The sequence below is a fragment of the Thunnus maccoyii genome, chromosome 13 (assembly GCF_910596095.1).
Source record: "Thunnus maccoyii chromosome 13, fThuMac1.1, whole genome shotgun sequence".
NCBI classification, from domain to species: domain Eukaryota; kingdom Metazoa; phylum Chordata; class Actinopteri; order Scombriformes; family Scombridae; genus Thunnus; species Thunnus maccoyii.
This window is the reverse complement of record NC_056545.1, coordinates 6,524,124-6,547,541: the sequence shown is the minus strand read 5'-3', so window position 1 is coordinate 6,547,541 and position 23,418 is coordinate 6,524,124. Positions and strand designations below refer to the sequence as shown.

The 23,418-nt window shown below is 40.2% G+C and overlaps 1 protein-coding gene and 1 long non-coding RNA gene across 4 annotated transcripts; both read right to left on the bottom strand.

The window, feature by feature from the left end:
- Positions 1-4,813: 4,813 nt before the first annotated feature.
- On the bottom strand, positions 4,814-10,470 carry pou4f4 (POU class 4 homeobox 4). 2 transcript variants are annotated; one of them, XM_042431437.1, is made up of 3 exons: positions 10,446-10,470; positions 8,620-9,150; positions 4,814-7,197 (listed from the first exon to the last, which is right to left on the bottom strand). In XM_042431437.1, exons 2-3 carry the CDS (start codon positions 8,737-8,739, stop codon positions 6,271-6,273), a joined length of 1,047 nt encoding a protein of 348 aa, XP_042287371.1. In that variant the 5' UTR covers positions 8,740-9,150; positions 10,446-10,470; the 3' UTR covers positions 4,814-6,270. The 2 variants fall into 2 exon arrangements, with proteins under 2 accessions (XP_042287371.1, XP_042287372.1); XM_042431438.1 differs by having other exon boundaries at positions 8,620-9,141; positions 10,446-10,460.
- A 10,672-nt stretch (positions 10,471-21,142) lies between these two features.
- Positions 21,143-23,073, bottom strand: LOC121910956. Of its 2 annotated transcripts, none has more exons than XR_006099770.1 (3): positions 22,847-23,073; positions 22,339-22,392; positions 21,143-21,314 (listed from the first exon to the last, which is right to left on the bottom strand). It is a non-coding gene; the product is annotated as an uncharacterized LOC121910956 (long non-coding RNA). The 2 variants fall into 2 exon arrangements; XR_006099771.1 differs by lacking the exon at positions 22,847-23,073 and adding an exon at positions 22,520-22,715.
- Between the last annotated feature and the right edge of the window lie 345 nt (positions 23,074-23,418).

Below are 23,418 nucleotides of genomic sequence, written 5' to 3'. Positions count from 1 at the left end.
ATCATGTAAAAAAAAAACTTGTCATGATGTCTGCTTGGCCTGGAATTCATGACAACAATCAAATGGTAAATAGTGAATAGTTAAATGGAGGTTGCTTGACATGTTACAAATGATATTTTACTTCGATGGACCTGCTCCTAGTCAATGCTAGCACAGCTTCAGTGTCGTTTTTGATGCTGAGCGGACAGATACGTTGAGACTACTTCCTCACCAGAAAAATGACATCATGTTTTAATTTTTCTCCTGTGGTCATTCAAATAATGACTGTTGTCTGTTAAAAGCAAAGAGGGAAGTAGTGTGATGTTATCAAAGGGAAGAAGTCAAGGCGGACGTATAAAGTGTCTTACTCTGATACCAGAGACGGCAGTTAGCTCTTTGTCTCCTATCAACAGTAAACCTTTGTTTCTTTTAACCGTGACTGCGATTGTTCTCTCACCTTGACCGAGTAGTTTCAACTGCTGTGAACTTAACCAATAGTTATGATGATGATCTATTTTGTTGACTTTTTGACAAGCTGAATAGTTACACCCCCTCTGACCAAGCAGAAAATGACTCACAAGAAGCCAACGCTAGACCGAGACACATGAATGAATGGTTCTTGTTTTATTGTTGATAACCAACCAACGTATTTCCCAGTGACAAGTGTTTTCCTTGAATCAGACATTAATTTTGGGTACATTATGTGAGTTGAGTCCCACAAACACTGAAGGACATTAACTGATGATTTGGTCCTTTACTGAGTGAAGGGCCCTGCACCCAGTGAGGCTGTACATCATGACATTTCCCCTCAGTAAGCACAGTGACTGACTGAAGTTTTAGGATGAGATACAGAGCAGTGTGTGTGTGTGTGTGTGTGTGTGTGTGTGTGTGTGTGTGTGTGTGTGTGTGTGTGTGTGTGTGTGTGTGTGTACATCAGCCCTCTGCCGGCTCACCCTGAAGGAAAGCTGCACTCTGATTTGCTCTTGTTTGGATCCGACACAGGAAAACACAGCAGAGGAAAAAAAATGAGGCCTCCCGTTTCTTAATTATTTAAATCAAACAATTAACTACGGCTGTCCTGGGAAAAGCTCTTTTATCCGCTCATCCACAACAACAACAACAGCCACTATCCTGGGTGGAGCACGGAGGAGGACAGATCACATGGAAAACACCAGCCAACAGAGGAAAACACAGAGTCTTTTTTTTTTTTTTGTGGGTTTTAATTATTAAACCAACTATTTTAGACTGTTCAGGTGCTGTGCAGCGTGAAGGCTGAGGCCAAACTCCTAAAAAAGCCACCATAGATTTCTCCTCAATCACAACATCCTATCATCCAGAGCATTTTCATGACACTTTGTGCAGTAAAACTTAGAGCAATCTGTTTAATAAGACATATTACTCGACCTGTTTCATCGGCTTCACTGTTGTGTTTTAGGTGTTGCCATCACTCCACAATGAATGGCTTTATCACTGTGTAATATATTACATCTCTTTAGTGATCTTTAGTGATACCATAGATGGGAGAAAGTTACTTAAAACAAAAAAAACCTCACTTTTACCTCCCTATAGGAATATTTAGGAATATTATAATAATATCGTCGCTCGTCTTTATTTTTTCTTCTTGCATTCCGTCACTTTGTCTCAAGGAAACTTGATACACTGTTCACATTGATTACACGGTCAATTATATATAATTTATAGGCTTCAACTGGAGAGCCACTCGGCGATTAAACTTTGATGAAGCCATGTACTACATTCTTTGTTATAGACCAACATGCCAGCCACCGTCTGGTAGGCAAAAAAATATCTGTAAATATTGACAAATACACAATACAGAAGTTGATATTGTCTCCCTTAAAACTATAGCGTGAGCTTATTATGCCATTAAGATGCTGAAAACACAACGAGCACAATTCAAATTATTGGATATAATATACTAACTTGATTTTAAACAAATAGATTAGGTCTATTATAAGTAGAACAATTATTAAATACTGACCAAAGTGACTAAAGTTCAGATTTTTAGGTAAGGTGAGGAGGAAACGACTGGGATAAATGTTTTACTTTCAACTTTACTGTTTTGTATGTTTTCTTGCAGATTAATTAGTTTGAATAAGACTATCTTTATTATTATCTCCTTTTCTTTTTTTTATTTCTCATATTAAGGCATCTCTCATCTCTTTGGAAGGCCTCTAAAAGTCATTTTGAGAACTTCATTTATTTTTCAAACCCAGTTGAAAGGAGATAAAATTGAAAAAGATCTATCTGGTGTAAAGAAATAGACTTAAACAGATCTTCTGTCTGATTCACATTAGTTTGAGTTCCCACCAAAAAAGGGTTTTTTTGGGTTTTTTTAAGGAATATTTAACATTTGAACATTTTCATGCTAGAAAATGTTAGAAAGATATAAGAATCAGTGTTTTCTCTGCTGATTTTTTTTTATCCTCCTGAAACAGCACTTCAGGAGGAAAACTTTTCATTCAAACCTGTATTGATTCAATTACTGCATTATAGCTTTTTACAGGATCAGTCACTCATTATCACCCAACTGTCTAAAATGTAGAGCAAAACATACTGTCTTTGTACAAAAATCAAGCCTCAAACTGTGAAATTTAGCTCATTTTGCTGGTGACCCACTGGATCCTTCATCCAGGCCTCCTCAGCGGTCCCCGGGCCCCACGTTGGGACCCGTTGCTTTAAAGGCCTGTATTGGGTTGCTCCGAGGGGATCGAGGCAACGCGCTTCTGTTGTACGACAGAGAAAAGCAGCTTCTTAACAAACACACGCGAAAATCAATAGTATCATAACAGCCGATATTTATTATTCATTAATAATGTGTTCATGTGCCCGAAACCACCTGCTGAGCTGAAGACAGAGAAGAAGAAAAGAAAACTATTAATTTATATAAAACACACAGATACTGTAGATGTATATAAACACACAGAGAGAGAAAATGTCTCAAAACCTCAAGACTCAACTTTTACATTTTCAGTCAGTGTTCCAACTATGTTTTTGTCTGTTTCTAGATGAATTTGCAGCCATGTTGTGATGACGTTAACCGTTTTGTATTACAGTAGTTTTGCACCTGAATATGTTTAATTCTTTTTGACCAATAAAATAATACAAATTCAATAAAGGTTTCATTATTTCTTCCGCAGAATTTTCATCCTAGGCGATGTGTAGAAAGCTTCTGAAGCTTTAAAAACAATTTAAAGCTTCATTTTGGGGAATATAATTTACAGAAAGCATTATTAAACAGTTTGATGTATGAATTCAGTATGAAAAATCCAAATTATATTAAAAAAAATTGACACATTCTTTTTGATTTAAACTTCTCTCAGGGAGCTGCAGAGACCCTGAACCTCAGCATGTTTCAACTCTTGGCGTATTTACTTTTGTTCTGCCTGCATTGTTGTATTTATTTTTATTCCTGGTCTTTAAATCTTTTCCCTCAAGGTTTAAATGTGTTTCAGTTGCCCAAACACAACCATCAGGAACAGAAGAGCTGGTGCTACTGGTGTCCAGTTCATGCCATTATCTAGTTTACTGAAGTTCACATTAGTCAGTGGGAAATAAACGTTTTTATTATTATTATTATTATTATTATTATTATTATTATTATTATTATTATTATTATTATTATTTATAATTGAGTCCGAGTTTTCAGGTTTTCTAACTTTGAATAACAGCAGCTCTTTGCTGGTTTCAGGTATTTCCTGTTTGTTAAAGCTAAAAGCATCAGATACGAGGCCTCCCCGCGTGCTCATGCCTCGATGTGATAGAGCCGTGTAGTCTTCATACCCGGCAAAGTTGATCAATATTAGAGTCACTCAAGTATCAAATCCTATTCATCACCGCTGGGAAGCAGCTTTCAGACGGACCTCCTTCACCTCCAGGCTTCTCTTGTTTCAGAGCAGCAGCTGTTCTCTCTGCAGAAACACCACAGACTGTATCCAAGAGACAGAGACACAGACAGGCTGCTGCTTCAAAGCTCATATTGCACCGCTCCATTAAATCTATCTTTCAAAAAAAAAACAAAAAAAAAACTATTAACACCTCTGTCAGCAAACACAGGCCTGATCTGCGGTGCGGTGATGATCTGAGATATTCATTTAAATGCTCATTTTTAAAATATTAAAGGACCATATGCTGTTTTTTTTTACATTGTGTAACGTGACTGTAATGGAAAGAAACATTAAATATGACTTCCCAGCTTCCTGTTAGAGGCAAAAAAAACCTGCTTTATGTCGATTTATTTATTATCAAAGAAAGGCTGTCAGAGGATGAAGTAAAACGTGCACGGTTTATTTCAGCTTCTGTCGCTTACACATACACATTTAAAGCACACTTTCACAAATGAAATATGTAGTTTTTCTTCTTCTTCTCCGGAATAAATTAAGTTTAAATAAATAAGGGCAATATAAAGAAAAGAAAAGAAAACGTAACGTCTCCTCATAAGTGTTGAAAAAAAGAACAAAATATGTATAAATAAGGCCGACTATTAATTTCCCTTCATCAGAATATCTACAAAGTGCGCTCCAAGAAGGTGTCAGTGATGATAATAATAATAATAATAATAATAATATGCAAAAATGATTCGTCTTCATGAGGACACAAAGGGGGGAGATCAACAACTTATGAATAATAATAACAATAATAATAATAATTTGATTGTCAAAGCATCATTGCAGTGAGCATACAACAGGTTTACACATCAGTGAGTCTTCTAGGCCTAATTCACCATTAAACCGGTGGAAGAGGAACAAAAAGAAAGAAAAAAAAAACACATTAAAAAACAAACCAAAAAATGATCCTACTCATCTTTTTTTAGTGTGTGTGTGTGTGTGTGTTTAAGTAACCATGAACGTGCCAACACTTGCGTAATGAGGTAGACACACTGCTATACCGTGTGAATGTGTGTATTCGTGCGTGTGTTTTGTGTGTGTGCGTGTGTGTGTGTGTGTTTCTTCTTATTGCAATGCATTCACTTGAGGGGGTTATTTTCATATTTGTGGAGACATACACGCACAGAAAACACCCGTCTCCCCCTTTTTTACGAGTAAACCATGCAATGGACTACAGTAGTTATTGTGCCTCATAAATTAGCCACAGACCGACTTCTTCTTCTTCTTTTTTTTTCTTTTTTTTTTTTTTACTCGTTTTGTCTCCGATGTCTTCCCCCCAAAAAACTATTGAATCCCCCTACAGAAACAAACACCCGGGAGAAAAGACAGCGACAATTCAATACATTTCAATGAGCTTTTCCACACACAGAGGTGCAACATATTCACAGATATGTACAATGATAAATATAAAAAAGCTATTCCGACTAAAGAGGATAATACTCCTCGATTCCCGTCATTATTATTCTTATTTTTTTTGTACAATAATTGCCATATGAATGAATGGGACAGAGCATTGTTCCTTCTCTTTTTTTTCCCCGCCGCTGATAGTGATCAAGTTTCTCCGGTTTCTCAGAGAGTGTCGGCTTATTCTGTGGAGAAGGATAAAGGTTTGAGAGTCTCAAGTTTTTGGACAGGGTCTCAGTCTTTCTCCCAGTCCCGGTGCTCCGTCTCCACTGTCAGAATAACAGGTACACCGTTGAATCCGGGTTTGTTTTTTGAGTCGCTGCGTGAGGCTGAACCTTCCAAAAAAAAAAAAAAACGATTTAAAAACAGTTCCTGGTTATACTGAGTGGAAAATATCATCAGGTGTCCCACATCCAAACCTCTCAGTGCCTCTAAAATGCCGCTGAAACACTCCAGAGACGAGCAGGGGGTTTTTGTGCATCTGCTTTTTAAAAAAAAAAAAAAAAAAAAATGCTGCCTGTGTTGAATACTTGCTGTGAAATCGTTTCCACATCTGGAATTTGTGCCAAAACGCACGGCTGTGGCCAACACTGTTAAGAGTCTTAACAAGACATTTAGTCTGAAAATACGATTTTTCCTCAATAAATAACGGATTCAGATGATTTGAGGTGGTGTAGCATCTTACAATTTCATCTCAGGAATTCTTGAGAGCAAAAACACTCAATGATTCTTGATCAAAACTTGTATCTTTAGGAAAAAAGAATAACCACACCCTACTTTACTCGATAAAAGATTAAATGTCTTGTTAAGATGGATCTATTTTTTTTTTTTTTGTTTTAAGTGCGCACCTACAGGGCTCTGCAGCCCCCAGTAGCAAAAGGCACAACGGTGTACCTTGTTGTTTTCTTCTGACAGTGTGCAGCAGCAGTATGTCTATGATTTGTCTTTTTTTTGTAACCGGGGTATGTTTCCCCCGCTGCTCTTAGTGCGTCGCAGAAAACTTCATCCGTTTCTGCTTTTGCCTCTGATTGCAAAACCATACCCGGACCACGTTCTTTTTCAGGTCCAGTTTCTCTGCGATTGCGGCGATCTTCTCCGACGAGGGCCTCGGCTGTACGGCGAAATAAGCCTCCAGGGAGCGCTTCTCCGGGGCCGCGATAGATGTGCGTTTCCTCTTTTTGTCGCCGCCGTTAAAGATCTCTGGCTTGGACATCTTCTCTCTCTGCGCCCGCTCCGCCTCCTCCAGCCAGGCCTCCAGGATCGGCTTCAGGGCCACCATGTTGTTGTGCGACAGCGTCAGAGACTCGAACCTGCAGATGGTACTCTGGCTGAGGCATCCGACCCCGGGGATCTTAAGGTTGGCCAGGGCGGCGCCCACGTCCGCCTGGGTCACCCCGAGTTTGATCCGCCTTTGTTTGAACCTCTCGGCGAATGACTCCAGTTCCCGGGGATCGGGCTCCGCTTCTCCACCGCTGGTCCCCAGGGAGCTGTGGGACCCCAACCCGTGTGGGTGCATGTTCATGGACTGTTGATGGTGGTGATGCTGCATGTGGTTGATGGCCGACATGTGGGCGGCGTGGGCAGTGTGAGACGCCGTGGAGCAGACGTCCGAGCCGGGCATGCCTCCGAGGGAGATGCCTGGTGTGAGGTGGTCCAGCAGGTCGCCCTCCAGGCCCTGAGCCGGCTGGTGGTGCCCTGGGTGGTGGTGGGAGGTGAGCACGGATGGGTGGTGCAGGTGCGCGGAGGAGGAGGTCGGGGTGCAGGTCATGCTGGTCATGGTGGTCATGGTGTGGTAGGTCGCATCTGGCTTGAACGGGTGGCTCTTCTGGGCCACGATGTCCACAGCGGCCAGAGCCTCGGCTCTCTGCAGCAACGTCTCATCAAAGCCGGCGAAGATGTTGCCCTGAAGCTGCGAGATGAGCAGAATCAGGCCCGTTAGAAGGAAATCAGACAATAAATCAATTTATCGACTTGATGTAATCATAACCAGTTGAAGTGGTTATTTTTGCACTGCACCTTCATTGTGCACAACTTCTCTGTTACGCACGAATCATACTCTAGTATGTATGGATTATTTAAATTTCTTTGTAAAGAAATTCATGTTCAAATCTATGAAAAAAAAGAGTTTCAGTTTAATTCAAAATGAATTTGTAAGACGAGCAAATTAAGGAAAAACGAAAGTCTGGCCAAAAAAACACTCATCAGTCAAGAGAAGTTATTGATATTTTTCACAAATTAAATATCACAAAACTTTGTATTTTTTTGCACCATTTTCACCTGAAATCTTCACAACTTCATGACTTTTTAACACTTTCTACCTGTGAGATGGATAACCACTCAAACTTTATAAAATAGAATATCTGCAAATTTAGATGAATTCAGATGATCTCAACCATGCAGAAGTGTTTTACAGCTTCAATGCACAGATAACAACTGGAAGTTCATTTCAAGCAAAAGATGAATAAACATTAATAAACATCGTCTCAACAATGTAATCTAACTCAACTTGGACATTACTGTGTCTGTCCAACGCCTAGAAAGTGTGTCAGCGTGGATGGATATTCATCTAAAATTAATATTTACGATCTCTTGAATAATTTCTGCGGACAATGAAATGAGACGCGTGTGAGTTTGAATATGAATGGGACAATATGAGATAACACGAGCTTAGAGAATCCACGCTGCCTCTCTTTATTCTTTCTTTCACCTTTTTTTTTATCTTCTTTCACTTTTAGCAGCATCAGTCACACTTGCATGCGGGATTTAGCTTCACGGTGGCAGATTTCTGCGTTTTTACGCGCAAACCTTCAGCTGCAAGATCAGCGGAGTGTCTCGTTTTCTCTGTTGTCCTTGTTGTGCTTTCAAATACACATTTTCCAATCTTCAGTGTCTCAAATATGTTATTTAATTCTGTTATTTTTATAGTTATTCTTAACTTTTATTCTTCTATTAATCTTTCTCTCTGTTTTCTGGGGATTAAATAGTAAGATTTTGATTTAAGTAACCAACATAATGTACCAAATGGATGGTACCAATATCATTTTCTGATTAAAAGCCGGTTAAGTTGTATTCTACAAATTGATGTGGACATTATATTTTTTTAATGAAATTTTGATTGAACGTAATTTAGGTTTAACGATTCCTGTGTGCGTCTGAGCGCAAAACTCTATTGCAGTAGTTCATTTTTAAAGCTATTTGCCAGACATATCTATTCCTTCCACCTCGTTTCCAGAAATTTAGCAGACATCCAGGAAAGGCTTTTGAAAGTTTTTTTTGCTGGAAAATGTCAGGAGCTTCAGGAAGTCTGTAGCGAAGTGATTTTTGGACTCACCGACGGTGTGGGCAGGCAGGCCCTGCGGATGGCCTCTGAGCTGGAGTGCAGAGGAGCGTATTTGGGTTCGTGGAGGATGGGGTGCATACTGAAAGGCTGTTTGCTGTTCATCGACATCATGATTGCAGAAGCGAGGGAGGGTCGTTGTCCGTCTTCCTCGTTCGGTTCCGTGTTGTTTGATTTCTAAAAAGAAACGCCTCGGAGAGGAGAAGAACTCTGCCAGACGCAGACGATTTTGGATGAAAAGTCTTTGCGTGATCGGGGTCACAGGTGCGGTCACGTTTAGTTAAAAAAAAAAACAGAAGCAGAGAAGGAGAAGTAACTCCGGGGCTCCTGCGGCTCTTCTGTCTCCTTTTCGCCTGTAACTGACTTCTATAATAGAGATGCTCCTCGCCTTCAGCTCCTATATTGGACCAATGCCGCGAAGGCTCCTCCCCATTGGTGGATCCTCATTACCTCCAGCTGAACCTCTCCACCAATCACGTTCGAAATATCCGGCTGTAGCCACGCCCCATAAGCGTGCTTGGCTGTCTGGAGAGGAGCAATGAGGAAGGATGCTGTGTGGTTACACTGTTAAAAAATATTCGTTAAAATAGCTGAAAGGAGAAATTGGCTCAAATGACACCAGATTATCAACAAGCGGACAAAAACTGGACAACGTTTTTATAAAATAAACGTGTAACTCTGGCTCAGTCTTCCATAATTATGTAAACGCCGCTTAAAGATTTCTTCCCCAAAATTTCTGAGCAAACAGTGAATAGCTTTTGCATTTCTGGCATGAATATTATCAAATGTAAATATTAATTAGAGATTTCACTGGGAAAAAGATTAGTTTGGGCCTTCAAATTCTCAAAGCACGTATGTTATTTAATGGTAGCCTAATTTTAAATGTAGATTTCTTTTAGGTTTTCGTTTTTAGCAGGTAACACCTACATCTCTTGCTCCAATAAGAGCAGATAAGTCTTATGGACTTCTTAAATTCTGATTGTGAAAGCACATTAAAAACCCTTCACACTGTCAATCACTTGTACTCACTTTATTAACGACGTTTCGGTCGTGATTTTGGGAGGACGTTAATAAAGTGAGTACAAGTGAGTGACAGTGTACGGCATCTTTTGGTACTTTCACAGTTGTTTGTTTTCATTGTGGAGACCTGAGGAGGGTCATGTGATAACATATCAACACATGTTTTTAATAGTGTTGCCGGGATCCTTCAAAATGCAACAGCAAAGCAAAGATTATTACAGCTATTCTCTGTTTTCTTCTTCAGCATACTGAGTGTTATCCTGTCTTAAAAAAATACTTTTTTAATTATTGTTTTTCAACTTTATTGCCTCATTAACGAGGCTCCACGCAGTTCATTCCATGATCACAAACAGCAAATATGACTGGACAAAGATTGAAAAGCAATCAATCGATTGGGAGATGATTGCAATTGATTAATCGGTTAGTCCCTCCTCTGTGTTGTGGCGTGGAGATCCCTCCGCTCTGTCAGAATTAACAAAGCAACAACTACACGTGTTCGTTTGATTGTGAACCTGCTATGACGCACGCGCACACGCACACACACACACAGTTATTCAACTCCGATTATTAATTGATGGCACACGCGCAGGAATTCCTCTGCTTGAACCCCATTCACTTTCATGCCAATTAATACATTAATTAATCATGCTTCATTTAATTTGTGGCTGTAGTAAGGACCCCCCCCCCCCCCCCCCCCCCCCCCCCCCCATTCCACACACACACACAGTTCCCTCAATTAAAGAATAAACAGGCCTGAAGGGGAACTAAAGAGCACAAGCAGCAGACGATGAAATATTTACAGAAGGAGCGCGCGGGTCAGTCGGGCAGCAGCTTGTCAATCAAAAAGGGGATTTCCGGCTGGCCGACACACACGCGATAGAACGTCATAATTATCGCGATAATTACTTGAAGGTAATCCCAGAGGAGGAGGGATGAAAGGGTGGATGGAGGGGTTGGTGGGGTAGAGGCTCTCCACGTTAGGTAATCCCTCTTTTTGTGTGTGTAGCTGTTCTACATGTGCAATAATAATAAGAAGGAGGAGTAGAAGAAGAAGAAGAAGAAGAAGAAGAAGAAGAAGAAGAAGAAGAAGAGGAAGTAGAGAGAGTGTTTCTCATTCACAGAAACTAACAGCAACAAATGTGATTAAAAACATGAAATATTAACAAACTGAATTATAAAACTCCTTCTATTTGTCCTTATGAAATAAACAACACCGATAACAAAAATTGTAATATTCACAGTATTTAATAATATATATTAATTGATTGAGAGTTTGAATAATGTAAAATTTTAAACATTAATACACAAGAAAAAAAGAAAATAAAAAGAAAACACAAACAAACTTTTCTAAAACATTACACAATTTCCTCATTGAGAAGATTAAAAACCCTACAATTAAGTTTTCATGTTCAGATTGAATGTGCTCAGAATAATCAGCTTTGGGGTTAAAACCTTCAACAGACCAAAGAAAAACCTATAAAGGTCCTGCTCTTATGTTCTGTCTTACCTTGTTTTTATTGTATTCCCATGGCCACGAGATATGCAGAGGATGATAATCAATTCTACCTCGACCTTGACCTGATGATGAATTGTGAATTTGGTGCATTTGAGTGTCAGCCGTCTATACTCACTAAGGTGGACCACACAGATATTGCTGTATATTCAGACATTTAATGGACTATAAAGCTATTTCATAGGGCTCAAGTAACACTACTGTAAATACTTTATAAAACATTATATGCTTTTTTAAAGAGATATTTGACCCGTATCAGACAGCAACGTCCAGCTCAGACGAACAGTTTAAACATATCAGTGTGTCAACTCTTCTTCGGGGATCCATTCCCTTTCTTGTGGACGTGGCGCCATAATTATATTACAGCATTTTCAACGCTGCAGGTATAACTGAAACCAAACAAAAATATCAATAAACTGCACACTGACTGTGTTATACATGTTATATATGTTATACATATTTTTGCTGCCCTTTTTATGGTGAATGAAATCAGTAGGAACTACTAACCAAATACTACAAAATTATCCTCTTTAAGTCAGTGAACAAAGCTAAATTAGTGTCAGGGATCATATGTAAAGGAGACACAGAAGAGTGTAGAGGTGTGAGGCAGTAAAATGAAAGTATTAAAAGAAGGATTACAAATGGCATCATAACACTTAAGTTACAGAGAGATAAAGGTAATATAGAGGAAGATATAGGAGGAAGACATACAGAAGAGCTGGAAACATCTCTGCATGTTCCCCTCTGCTGTAAATTAATATTAGAGATGAGGCGTTGCTTACAGTATTGGAGTCTTAGCTTTTAAACAACGTCAAAGTTACTTACATTGGCCCCCCAAAAGGAGAAAATTCTGTTGACCATAGTGTAGGTAGAGTATCTCAAAACTTGGCGGCAACACACAACCTCAACTTTACTTCATGAAAACTTTAATAAGTTGTCTTTTCAACTTTTATTTTCAACCAAAACTAAACATACAATATATTAGATGAATAATTCTCTAACCGGTATCATTTTTCTTAAAGAGTGTATAGAAAAACATTCAAATCTAAGTTATATAATTCAACATTAAAAGTTGATTTCACTGTTTCATATTTTTCCTGCCAGTAAACGCTGTAACTCTGCCTCTTGCTCTGTGCTGTCTCGGCTGAAACTCCAGCCTTGACTCACTGGCTCGACTACAAAAAGAGCAGCAGTGTCGGTGACGGCCAGCAGGAAACCTGAGCGAGGCCCATTGTCCTGCTGTAGCTGCAGCCCTCCAGAGGGTCCCCAGCACCCGCTCATCAAATATACATCACCCGCCTCTCGCTGGGACGCCGGCAGGCAGGACGCTCCTCTGGGAAGGCGACACTGCATAGACAAAATGCAGGGAGTCCAGCTGGGGCAGGAGGGAGGAGAGAGGGTGAAAGGATGCAGAGGAGACGGTAGAAGAGAGGCAGTCAGGGAAGAGGAACTTTGAGGTCATTGCTTATTTCATGAGAAAGTCATCAGATTAACGGTTTATTGATACTGGACTTTGAGGTCATTGCTTATTTCATGAGAAAGTCATCAGATTAACGGTTTATTAATACTGGACTGGCATTGGTTTTGCTGTGTAGTCATTATCATCATTTTATGTGGTTTGCATGTCCTTTAGATATGTACAGTATATACACATGGTGTGAAAATAAAGGACAAAATAACATTAAGTGTCTCAGTAAAGTGTTGTTCCACCACAAGTGTCCAGAACAGCTTCAATAGTCAAGTTTCCATTCAAATGTAGCACAATTTTTAACTTAATTCAGTCTCAGTAAAGTGTTGTTCCACCACAAGTGTCCAGAACAGCTTCAATAGTCAAGTTTCCATTCAAATGTAGCACAATTTTTAACTTAATTCAGTCTCAGTAAAGTGTTGTTCCACCACAAGTGTCCAGAACAGCTTCAATAGTCAAGTTTCCATTCAAATGTAGCACAATTTTTAACTTAATTCCCACATAATCAGGAAAAGAAAATGCCAATGTATGCATGTTTCCATCCAGCACTATTGGGAATAGATAAACAGTTGGTGTCACTAATCTTTCAGTCCTGTTCCATATTACCATTTGCAAAAGAAGAGGGTTGCAGCAAGATGACGTGATTAAAACTTCAGTCAAAACTCAAACAATAAAAAACCTTGTAGACATAGTGATGTAAATATGGCTGTTATGTTTGTTTCCTCTATTAATTTGAGGAATGTTACTGTCTCAGTGGTCCACACGTTGCCGTTTTTCATCTCTTCGGTACAGCGGATATTTGAGCGACGTGTAAGTGTTAGTGACATGCTTCTCGTACGTGATGTTTTTATCGAAGCACCGTCCTTTCCACCACAGCCGAGCTGAGCTAAACTTTTTTGCAACGTTTTGACGTTTCCCACTCAAGTTTTTTACATGAAAATTGAAAATGTGCATGTGTTTTCTCATAGGGTGCGGTGACTCTGAAGGCCGTAGCATCATTTTCATATTCATAAAACTTATCATCCTTGATGAGCTAACATCTATCTATCAAACCATGCAAGGAAAACACCCGGAACACGGCAACAGAGCCGCTTGACCTCCACTTAAGAATTCAGGCCAGTACTGTTCTCATATATCAACATGCAGACATGGATCAGTCACCGGTTTAATAGTATTTGTGACTGAAGTTCCTGCCATCCGTATCCAAATAATAAACTCTCTTTCAAAGTCACTTACCTTTTCCTTTTGCCATCTTGATCCAAATTCGAGGTCAGCGGCAGGCCTGCTCAGCATTTTTATACATTCACATAACATGATCAGATGTTAATTGCTCTAATAGTGTTATGCAGTGCACCTGTATGGTTTCTCTACTAATTTAATCAGGATATTTATTAATTATTAATTGACTCTGGAAATAGAAAATATATAAACAGAGACAACTTTGTCCCATGAAACATGTGACAAACACTTTAAAACACTTTATTCAGGATTGAAGAAAAAAGTCAACAATTCAGAAGCGTTAACTGACTTGTCAGATGACTACTTCATTTATTGGTGCTGATATATATGTGTGCATGCTTGTACAACTCTCTAATACACTTTTCTCTTAGCTGTACTTAAAAATACACACATTGCAAAACTACAACCATCCTTATGTTTTGGTTGTAAAAACAAAGACTGTTTTGATGTTTGTGTGTGTGTGTGTATGAGCGTGTGTGTGTCAGATGAGTAGTACATGAGTGTACTAAAGACAGATGAAAAACACTTTTTATGTGTGTGTATATGAACAACATACATGCATGTGTGTGTATGGCATGTGCAGCTATGTGTGTTTGTCTGTGTGTGTTCAGAGTGCAGGATGGACTCTGAGGGATCAAACGTCCGGCGAAGCTTTCAGCGAACAGAACATGGCCGCCACACTGCGTATTTCTGCCACATTTAGCAAATGGACACTGAAGTGCAGCCTTCCGCCGACATCCACCACAGTCTGAACACACACCTCCTCACATCCCTCCCTCCTCCTCTCCTCTCCTCTCCTTCCCTTCTTTTCTGCTCACTCTTGTCCTCCTTTCCGCGTCTTCAGCTCTGAATTATTGATAGTGAATAAAATCTGACGTTGTAAACTTTGCGACCATTCACCAAATCGGCCTTCGCCTCTCACCGAGGGGGCTCGCCGAAGGGTAGGCGGTGTCTAACCACACACTTTTAATGTAATTGCCTGTAGGGGTCCTTGTAAATATTTCATTGTCTGCCAGTACAAATTAAAGACATGAGGCTGGAAGAAAAGGGTTAGTTGGTTCGCTCCGGGGAGAGATCCTTCGCACTTTACCTGCGCCTGCAGGTTTGGAAAAGAGCTTCGCCCTCCGTTTCTCTCCTGTCTTAGAGGAAAATACACTGAGGATTATGGTGGACCTTCCTTCTGCTTGATTTATCTTTAAGTGATGAGAGTATAGACACCAAAGTCTTCCATGTGTCACCAGTGGATAACCATGCTTGTTGAATAAAATGTCGTGTGATGTGAGCTATTGGCAGTATTGTTAACAGTTGTAGCAAGAGTGCTAGTATTACAGACAAGAGCTGAATGGAAGAATTTAATATCTGAGTATAAACATTTGCCCTAATCTTCTTTTTCAAGGAACATTTGTATATTTCAGCAGCACAGTGCTTTACATGCAGACTCAACAGAGTTGTCCAACAGAGCTGCAGTCGACTACTAGTGACCAAATGAATTTAACCACATTTGTTTTGTAAGGAAACCTCAAACATCTGGGCGTTTTGGTTCTAGCCAGTCAGCTCATGAATCAGCCATTTTACTAACTGCACAACCAGGCAACTAGCTGGACAGTTGGAACCAGAAAAGAAAAGATACATCTTTATTATCCACCACAGTGGAAAATTGTCGATTCACCAAAACATGAAGACACACTACACATGATTCTTACAACAAAGAGATAGTAATGCAATCAGTATAACAAACATGACCAATCAGAGAAGGCTCTTCTAAAGTCACCCTTCAACCTCTTTGGGCATGGTTTCTACTCCATTACTACATGGCACACAAACCGGCATGTTGCTTACACTGACTGGATACAATGGCTCTGTGTGGGAAGTAAACAAAACACCATATCTACCAACAGCAAAGGAAACAATACAGACTTAGAAACACATTTGCATGGCTTGCAGTGACCGAATCCAAATGGAAAATGTCCTGTACTAACTCTGCCAATGCTTAATAGCTGTGAAAAGGTTAAACTAAAGTTTATCACAGTATCTCTGCTGCCTGCTGCTGCCTATTATCAGCTGATAGAGATTCAACATCCTGAAACCGTGCATATAATATTCAACATGAACATTTTTAAACGTTTAGAATGGTGCTGAAAGCTAATAGCTAACTAGCTATCAACCTGGTTCGATTCAGTGTTTGGTGTCAAAAGGCGAGTAATAAGCTGACAAACATTGGAAACACCTATGAAATCATCATTGGAGAATCACTCCATCTTATCCCACCTCATGACTGACTGAAACACAGGCTGAATCATGACTCCATGTCTAATGTTTTAACTCTGTTGAGGGGAGTATAAATGGACTGATAGCTGTATACTTAAAACACAACCATGGACGCAAAAACTTGTCCCACAATAATCACCTCCATTGAGAGAGAAAATAATCAGTTTCCTGCAGCCTAACTGCTAAAACAATGCTTTATCAACTTTAGTACGTGGTGTTTACATTTGAAAGGAGCATGTTATGTAATTTGGAGGAGAAAGAAAGAAAGAAAGAAAGAAAGAAAGAAAGCAGTAAAATATGCATGAAGGTGGTGGTACTGTAAACTGAGCGACCAGGACAAGATGTTACAGTATCGATGCTGCTTTAGCAGAGTGGCCATGTTGTAAAACTGCTATAGGGAGCTCTGGAAGGTTTTCGAAGACGAGTCTCAGTGGAATATGAGTGTGTTCCATCCATTAACTCACAAGTCTTTCTCTTTTAGAGAGTAGCGAGGAAAGAGAGTCTGTTATTACTTTCAGACTTTCCATTGTTATCAAAATTTTCGGTTAGTACACAAATTAATTTGATCATAATTTTCATAGACTGGTGCATGTAATGGTGTATTAATTTGCAGTAAACATTGTTTTGCATGAAGTTAAGTTGACCAATCACCTGGACAGGAACTGGCCTCTCCTGATACTCGGAGGAGCATCTCTAGACAATAAAAATTGATCTCTAATTTGAGGTTTGTAAAGATTTAATTTTGTCCAATCATGTCCCCTCAGTGACGGGATCCGGATCAAACATGTTTGATATACTATGTGTGCCCTGCTGTGAGTGGGAGTCACACACTGAATTTTAGCGAACAAGAGTCAAGTCATAATGGTACCTACTAGGGGTGTGCCTGAATACAAATACGCTATTTGGCAAAGCACAAGTAGTGGATTTTTTTACAAATATTTGTTTCATACAAATATTTTAAAAATTATTTGTTTTCGGGAAGAAAAAAAAACATGTTAAATACCAGCACACAGGTCGGTTACATCACTATCTCAGTATCTCTGCTCTGCTCCGCTGTTACATCTATCAGCAGGTCTCAACAAGGGGAGTCACATCCACCTGCTACATGACGCACATTTCCTAATTTGGACATCACTCCCGGAGTTGGGGGTGTGCTCCCAAGGGAACACTTCATGAACACTTATTGTAACACTTTAATTTTCTAAAATTAAAAGCATAATAAAAACAACAACAGGATTTTTAAACCTCTTTCCACTTTTATTCGAATACAAATACAAATACAAATAATTTTGCTGCCTCAGTAAATACAGATACAAATACAAATACTGGGCCCTCTGCATATCCCTACTACCTATACATACTCTGACCAGACCTGCTGCTATGACACAGTGTTGTAAATACAATAATTCCCTCATCAATTTTCCACAAATAATGTTACTGATTACACAAACAAACAGTCGTGGGAGTCCTAGAGCACTTTGTCACTGTGCAGTGGATGAATTGTTGCTCACCTGTTCTAAATACAAACCTGGCTAATGCAGGAATTTGTTGGTGATATTTGATTTTTTATTGTTTTATTGCAGAATCTGCAGGTAAACACACTAACAATCTTTTTATTATCCAAAAGTTAGTCTTCATCAAAGCTGAAACAATATGTTAATTTTCACCAATGTATCAAGCAAAAATGACAAACATTCACTGGTTCAAGCTTCTCAAATGTGAGAATTTGCTGTTTTTTATGTCATTTTATGTAATTGAATACCGTTAGTTACATATCGTAACTTCATATTCTATGAATATAGCTATAGCCATCTAAGAGATGTCGCTGTTGGGCGGTCGTAAAGATTTTCTTTTGTGCCACTGTACACTGTACAGTTGCCCCTCTCAGGTCCTCATCTCCAGCATATAATACCATCGTGACCTGAGGGGGGCCTGGATCTTAGAGGGCTTTGTCTTAACTAATAGAATCTGGAGTTACAATATGTAACTAACGTTCTGTTTCGTATAGGCTTTGCCTGCTAAGAGCTGTTGTTGTTGGGTTAATGGCAAACCTGATGCCTCACTGTGACATCAAGGTCCACAAGCAGATAAGATACACCAGTTCACAACTCCAAAAGTGCAAAGCATAATAAGATAAAAGGCAGAGACTGTGCCATGGTCATTTTCCGTGCCAAGTCTTCTGTGGAAAGTCAGTGAAAAACTTTACACTCCTCTCACACAACACACCTGCTGCTGCAGAAGAGTGGGATGATAATTACACACCCTAATATTCCCCACGCAGGCAGGCAGAGGATGAAGAACAGCACAGCTCACTAATCCATGATGACGAGATTAGAGGCACACCTCCTTGTATGTACATAAAAACACCAGAGCTGGCAACATGTCATTGGCTGTTGAACATGTTCAACACTGAATGAGCCAGGGAGGACTCAAACACGTTGCGCAGATAAAAATGAATAAAGGGGCCCATGGTCTGCCACTGCCATCCCTCTGAGGAGAGCTGTAGAGGAGGATAAGGCCCTCATGGAGTGAGCACAGGTGTCCTGTGCAGGATGTATCCCAACTGCAACGTAAGCCTGTGAGATAGCGTCACAAAGCCAGTGAGCCAAATGTTGTTTCGACACAGACATACCTTGTTCATTCTCTGTAATGGACGAACAGTTTCTGCGTCTATCCGATATTTGCTGTGTGCAAAACATAATGGGATTGGTGAGATGTGTACCTTCTACTGTGTGGCAGGGGGAAAAACCCCTCCTGGGAAATAATCCTTGGCCTAAAGGAGCTGGATATGACTATAGGCATAAATGAGGAATTTGGTCCAAGAGTTGCTGCCCTCCCGTCTTCCCCAAACGTAAGACAAGATGGTGAGACTGATAGGGTGCATAAGTCACTCACTCTCTTAGCCATTGTCAGGGCTAAGAGGAGCACTGTTTTCAAAGAGCATCTTAATAGAGATTTGGGCTATCAGCTCGAGCATTGGGGTTAAGTCCCACTGTGGTGCCAAAGAGCACACAACTGACTCCTTTCAAAAAGTGCTTCACCAAAGGATGCACAAAAACTGATCTCTTTCCAAAGCCTTTGTGACATGATGAGATGGCTGCAGCATACGTTTTTAATTTAGATGGAGCCAAATCCTTATCTACGAACATTTTGAGCTAGGTTAGCACAAGAGGCAGAGGACACGACTAGGGTTCTGAGCCTTTCTCCACACCAGCGCTGAAAAGCAGACCATCCACCTGCATAACAGGCCATAGCAGAAGGAGCCCTTGCTCCCTGCAGGGGCCAGTCCTAACCTCTCCAGGCGCTCCTGTTCAGGAGCCAGGCCCACAGGTCATATCAATGGGAGGTGTAGGATTGCACCGTCCAGCTGTGACAGTGCGTCTCTGTGCCACAGGAGCTGCCATGGCCGTCAGCAGCGGGGGGAAATTTCTCAACACTTTCAGCACCATGGACAGCTCCATTCAGTTTATGTGGAGGGATGGCAGCTCTGGCTATTTTTCTCCCACCACATGAGATTGACACATTCCTCTTCAGCTGGAGAGAGATGTGTCTGTGTACACTGAAACGAGTGATGTAGCTCTCCTGAGGGGAAGCCCTAAGCCAGAGAATAACCGAAGGGTAATCGGTTGTATTGGTTCTGTACTCCTTGGAAGGAGAACCACATGAATTTCCTGTGCCTGTGAATGATGGGCACATGGAAGTACACATCCTTTAGGTTGATGGATGCGAACCAATTGCCGGGACGCACATACTCAAGCACATGTTTGATAGTCAACATGTGGAACAGTCTCTTCATTATGCACTTGTTGAAGAGAGACAGGTCCATAATTGGTCTCATCCCGCCTGTTTTCTTCAGCACCAGGAAATAGTATAGTAGTAACCCTCTAGTAATAACCCTCGTTTGCCTTGCCTGGAGGGTTACAGGAGATAGCTTTCTTCTCTAGCAGCTCCGACAGCTCTGATGTCAGAGCTGTTACCTCTGACTGAGATGACATGACCACCTCCAACGTGGGTTGGGGGGGTGCCGTCCTCTTAGAGGATGAAGCTTATATGAAATAGAACTTTGTATGTTTTAGGGCTGACAAAAAAAGCAATTTGAAGTTGTCACATTGGGCTCTTGGAAATGGTATTTTTCACTATTCAGCAGCTTAATCGAGAATGGAAATAATCATAAAGGCCGGGACATGCATGACACAGACTACTTTGTACTATGTGTTGTCCGAGTACATGTAGTTAAAAGTGTTTGTAACTCTGATGTAATGAGCATAAAATTTGAGATAATGGCTCATCTTTCAGACAGCTTCTCCTAAAAGGCATTCTTGGTGTTGCCTGACAAAATCACTGTGTTTCAATTTCAGAAAGTTACAGCCCCCCAGTTTCCCAATACCCGAGATTTAGGGGTTGTTTGACAATCTTGTTGTTTGACAACATTGGAATTTGATGTAAAATGCCAATGTTTGTCTTATATCAATGTCCTTGTCTGGCAATAGGGTTGCACAATGACCAAAACATGCTTTAACCGTTATATTACTGCTAACACCCAATATCTTAGATAAAACTTGGATGTGGAAGCAATTTTGTATAGATTTGTCAGATGTAATTGATTCATCTCATGATGCATCAACTGCATGTTTAGTTTTACTTCAGTTTCTGTCACATTATAAACCTGTGTCAACCCCACCAGTATCTCCCAGCATGGATTATATTTGTTTCAGTTATTTGAGGGTTATGGTTACTACTTTCTATGTTGGAAACATTTTCAGCTCCACCTTGCGCCTTATTTCCCAGGTTTTATTTCAGTTCATCTCATATTTTTTGATGAGTCTCAATGGTCTGGCGAGGCTCTGGGCACCAACCTGTGGCTGACAGGGTTCTACTGCCATCTCTACTGCTTATGATTCATTGCATTTTTGGCTGTCAGGTTGTTTACATCTTTATTTGTGACTGCTCTCAACCCACATAGCATAGCATAGTGTTTTACTCGTCACAATACATGACTGTCTTTCATATTCTGCTCTTTTCATTCCAACCACTGTTCTCCCACAGGGTTATTTCTTATACACGGTTTCTGCATTTTTCATGGTCATACCTTTCATTATCTCCACCTCTTCATGTGTGTCTCTCTCATCTCTTCTTCTACTAATCCGTTGTTGTGTCCGTCCAAGTGCTGTAATTGGCCTGCTGATGGAAAAAGAGCAAAGAAGAGAGAAGAGAAGAGAAGAGAAGAGAAGAGAAGAGAAGAGAAGAGAAGAGAAGAGAAGAGAAGAGAAGAGGGGGAGAAAAACAGTGAGTGAGAAGCAAAGAGAGCGTATGACAGAATGAGAGAAAGACAGACAGTAAATGAGACAGAGAAAGAGAGAAGACATATTTTGGATCAATAGATTAACTGAGTGCTCATGTATTATGCATCTGAGCCCTGCAGCACTTGTACATAAAGGGAATGTTGGGCAGGATTGGCGTGTAAAAGCTTTATAACTGCAGGCCTGTTTACTCAAAGCATACAAGGGGGCTGTTGTCATGCCGAACCAAGCTGAGCCGAACCAAGATGAGACAGGTTCTGCCTAGAAACAATGCAGGCAGTTTCAACCTAAGAATTATGTGAACATTCATTTTTAAAAAATGGTAGGAAATCAAAATGCCAGTAGCAGCTCAAGGCAACTGTAGATGTCTTAACTGTCATTTTTGTGGTAAAAATAGAAGGAAAGGAGTATGAGTGAACAGAAAGCCTGGGCTGAAACACAAGACTAGAAAATAAGTCCAACATTTCACCTTTTTATATGGACATAAGAGACAAAACAGCCACAGTTCTTTATTTTATTCAAGTGAGATGGCACCAGAGTAGGGCTGGGTGATTTATCAAATTAATTCGATTAATTTGAACTTTTGTTTTTGCATGATGTGTAAAACATTTTGAATCAGGACAGTCTGGTAAACTGTGGCATTATTAGTTACACTACATGTTCACCCGCTGCAGTTAACAGGACTGTGGTGACTCCAGGTGGATGATAGCTGTCTGTGGATATCTCCTATTGAATTTAATGGTCGCATCTACGATAAGGACAGACTCAAAATGACTCTACACACTGATCTGTGGTCTTGGTTTGTGTTTGATGACAAGGAATCATCTCTGGTTATGAGAGTCGAAGCACTCGGAGTTGACTGAACAGTTTCCAGATTCTACTTTGTTCAGTTTGTTTCTACCTACCAGGTAGCTAACGCTAGTTAGCAGCAGTCTTCAGATATCAGGCCGATGTTTTGTCTAGAAACACAAACAGCAGCAGGTCAGTTAGTGAGCTGAGTTTTCTGCTCCGTCTGTGCTGAAACTGATTATTAAACTCTCTCTACTTAGTTGAAGTATCTGACAGTCAACAGCTGTGTGGGATAACCTGTATTTTCTGCATATTGATGACAGCCCTGCAGGTTGTGCAATTTTTCTCACAAAGATATGATGTTTCAAATTGACCCCGAGCTTGAAATGTAAATGTACTGTCAGACAGCAAAGAGTCAGGCCAACCGAGCAGCATCTTAATTAGCCTGTTGAGCTCCACCTGGACAGCGTGGTTTCATTGTCAGGCAGGTGTGATCGATTTCTTTTCTTGTGAAAACACACAAGAGGATGTACCTACTATGAAAGACTGAAAATAATAGGGGAACAAACTGAGCTAACTATGTAAATGAACCATCTCACTGTAAAGAATTACACGTTCACTCACATTTGTCCAGAGTTGATGAACATTTTTGATACCAAAATGTGAAAGATCCAACTTGATTGAGGTCCAGTAGGTGAGAAACTCCTGAGCAGTACAAAATAATGCATCACTGGTGACCTGCTCTATTTATTACAAACCAGTGCAAACTCTTAAAGTTCCCCTCAACCCAAAAATATATAAGTTTTCTTTTTGTTCCTATAGTTGAATGTTTGAGCCTCAGTGTGAAGAACAATGTATATGCAGAGTTTGAGACTGGAAGTCTGTTTTCACATTCATCTGCTGAAAGTTGAAAGTTTCTCTGTGCTCATTGAAAATCCAATTTTTAGGGGCGGGGCTACAAGCAGAATTTATGACATCACAACTAGTTTGGAAGCCAATTCTGATCCAATATTCTACTTACACAAATGTGATGTGGAAACTTGAAGCCTCCAGTGCACAAACACTGAGAACTGACTTGTCAGTGAGGTAGGAGACACCCGACAGATAAACTTTAGAAATGAAATATATTTGCATATTCATAGATTCTGGATTTTTTAATGAGGGAGAAGGAGGTGATTTTATTTTAAGGATTTAAC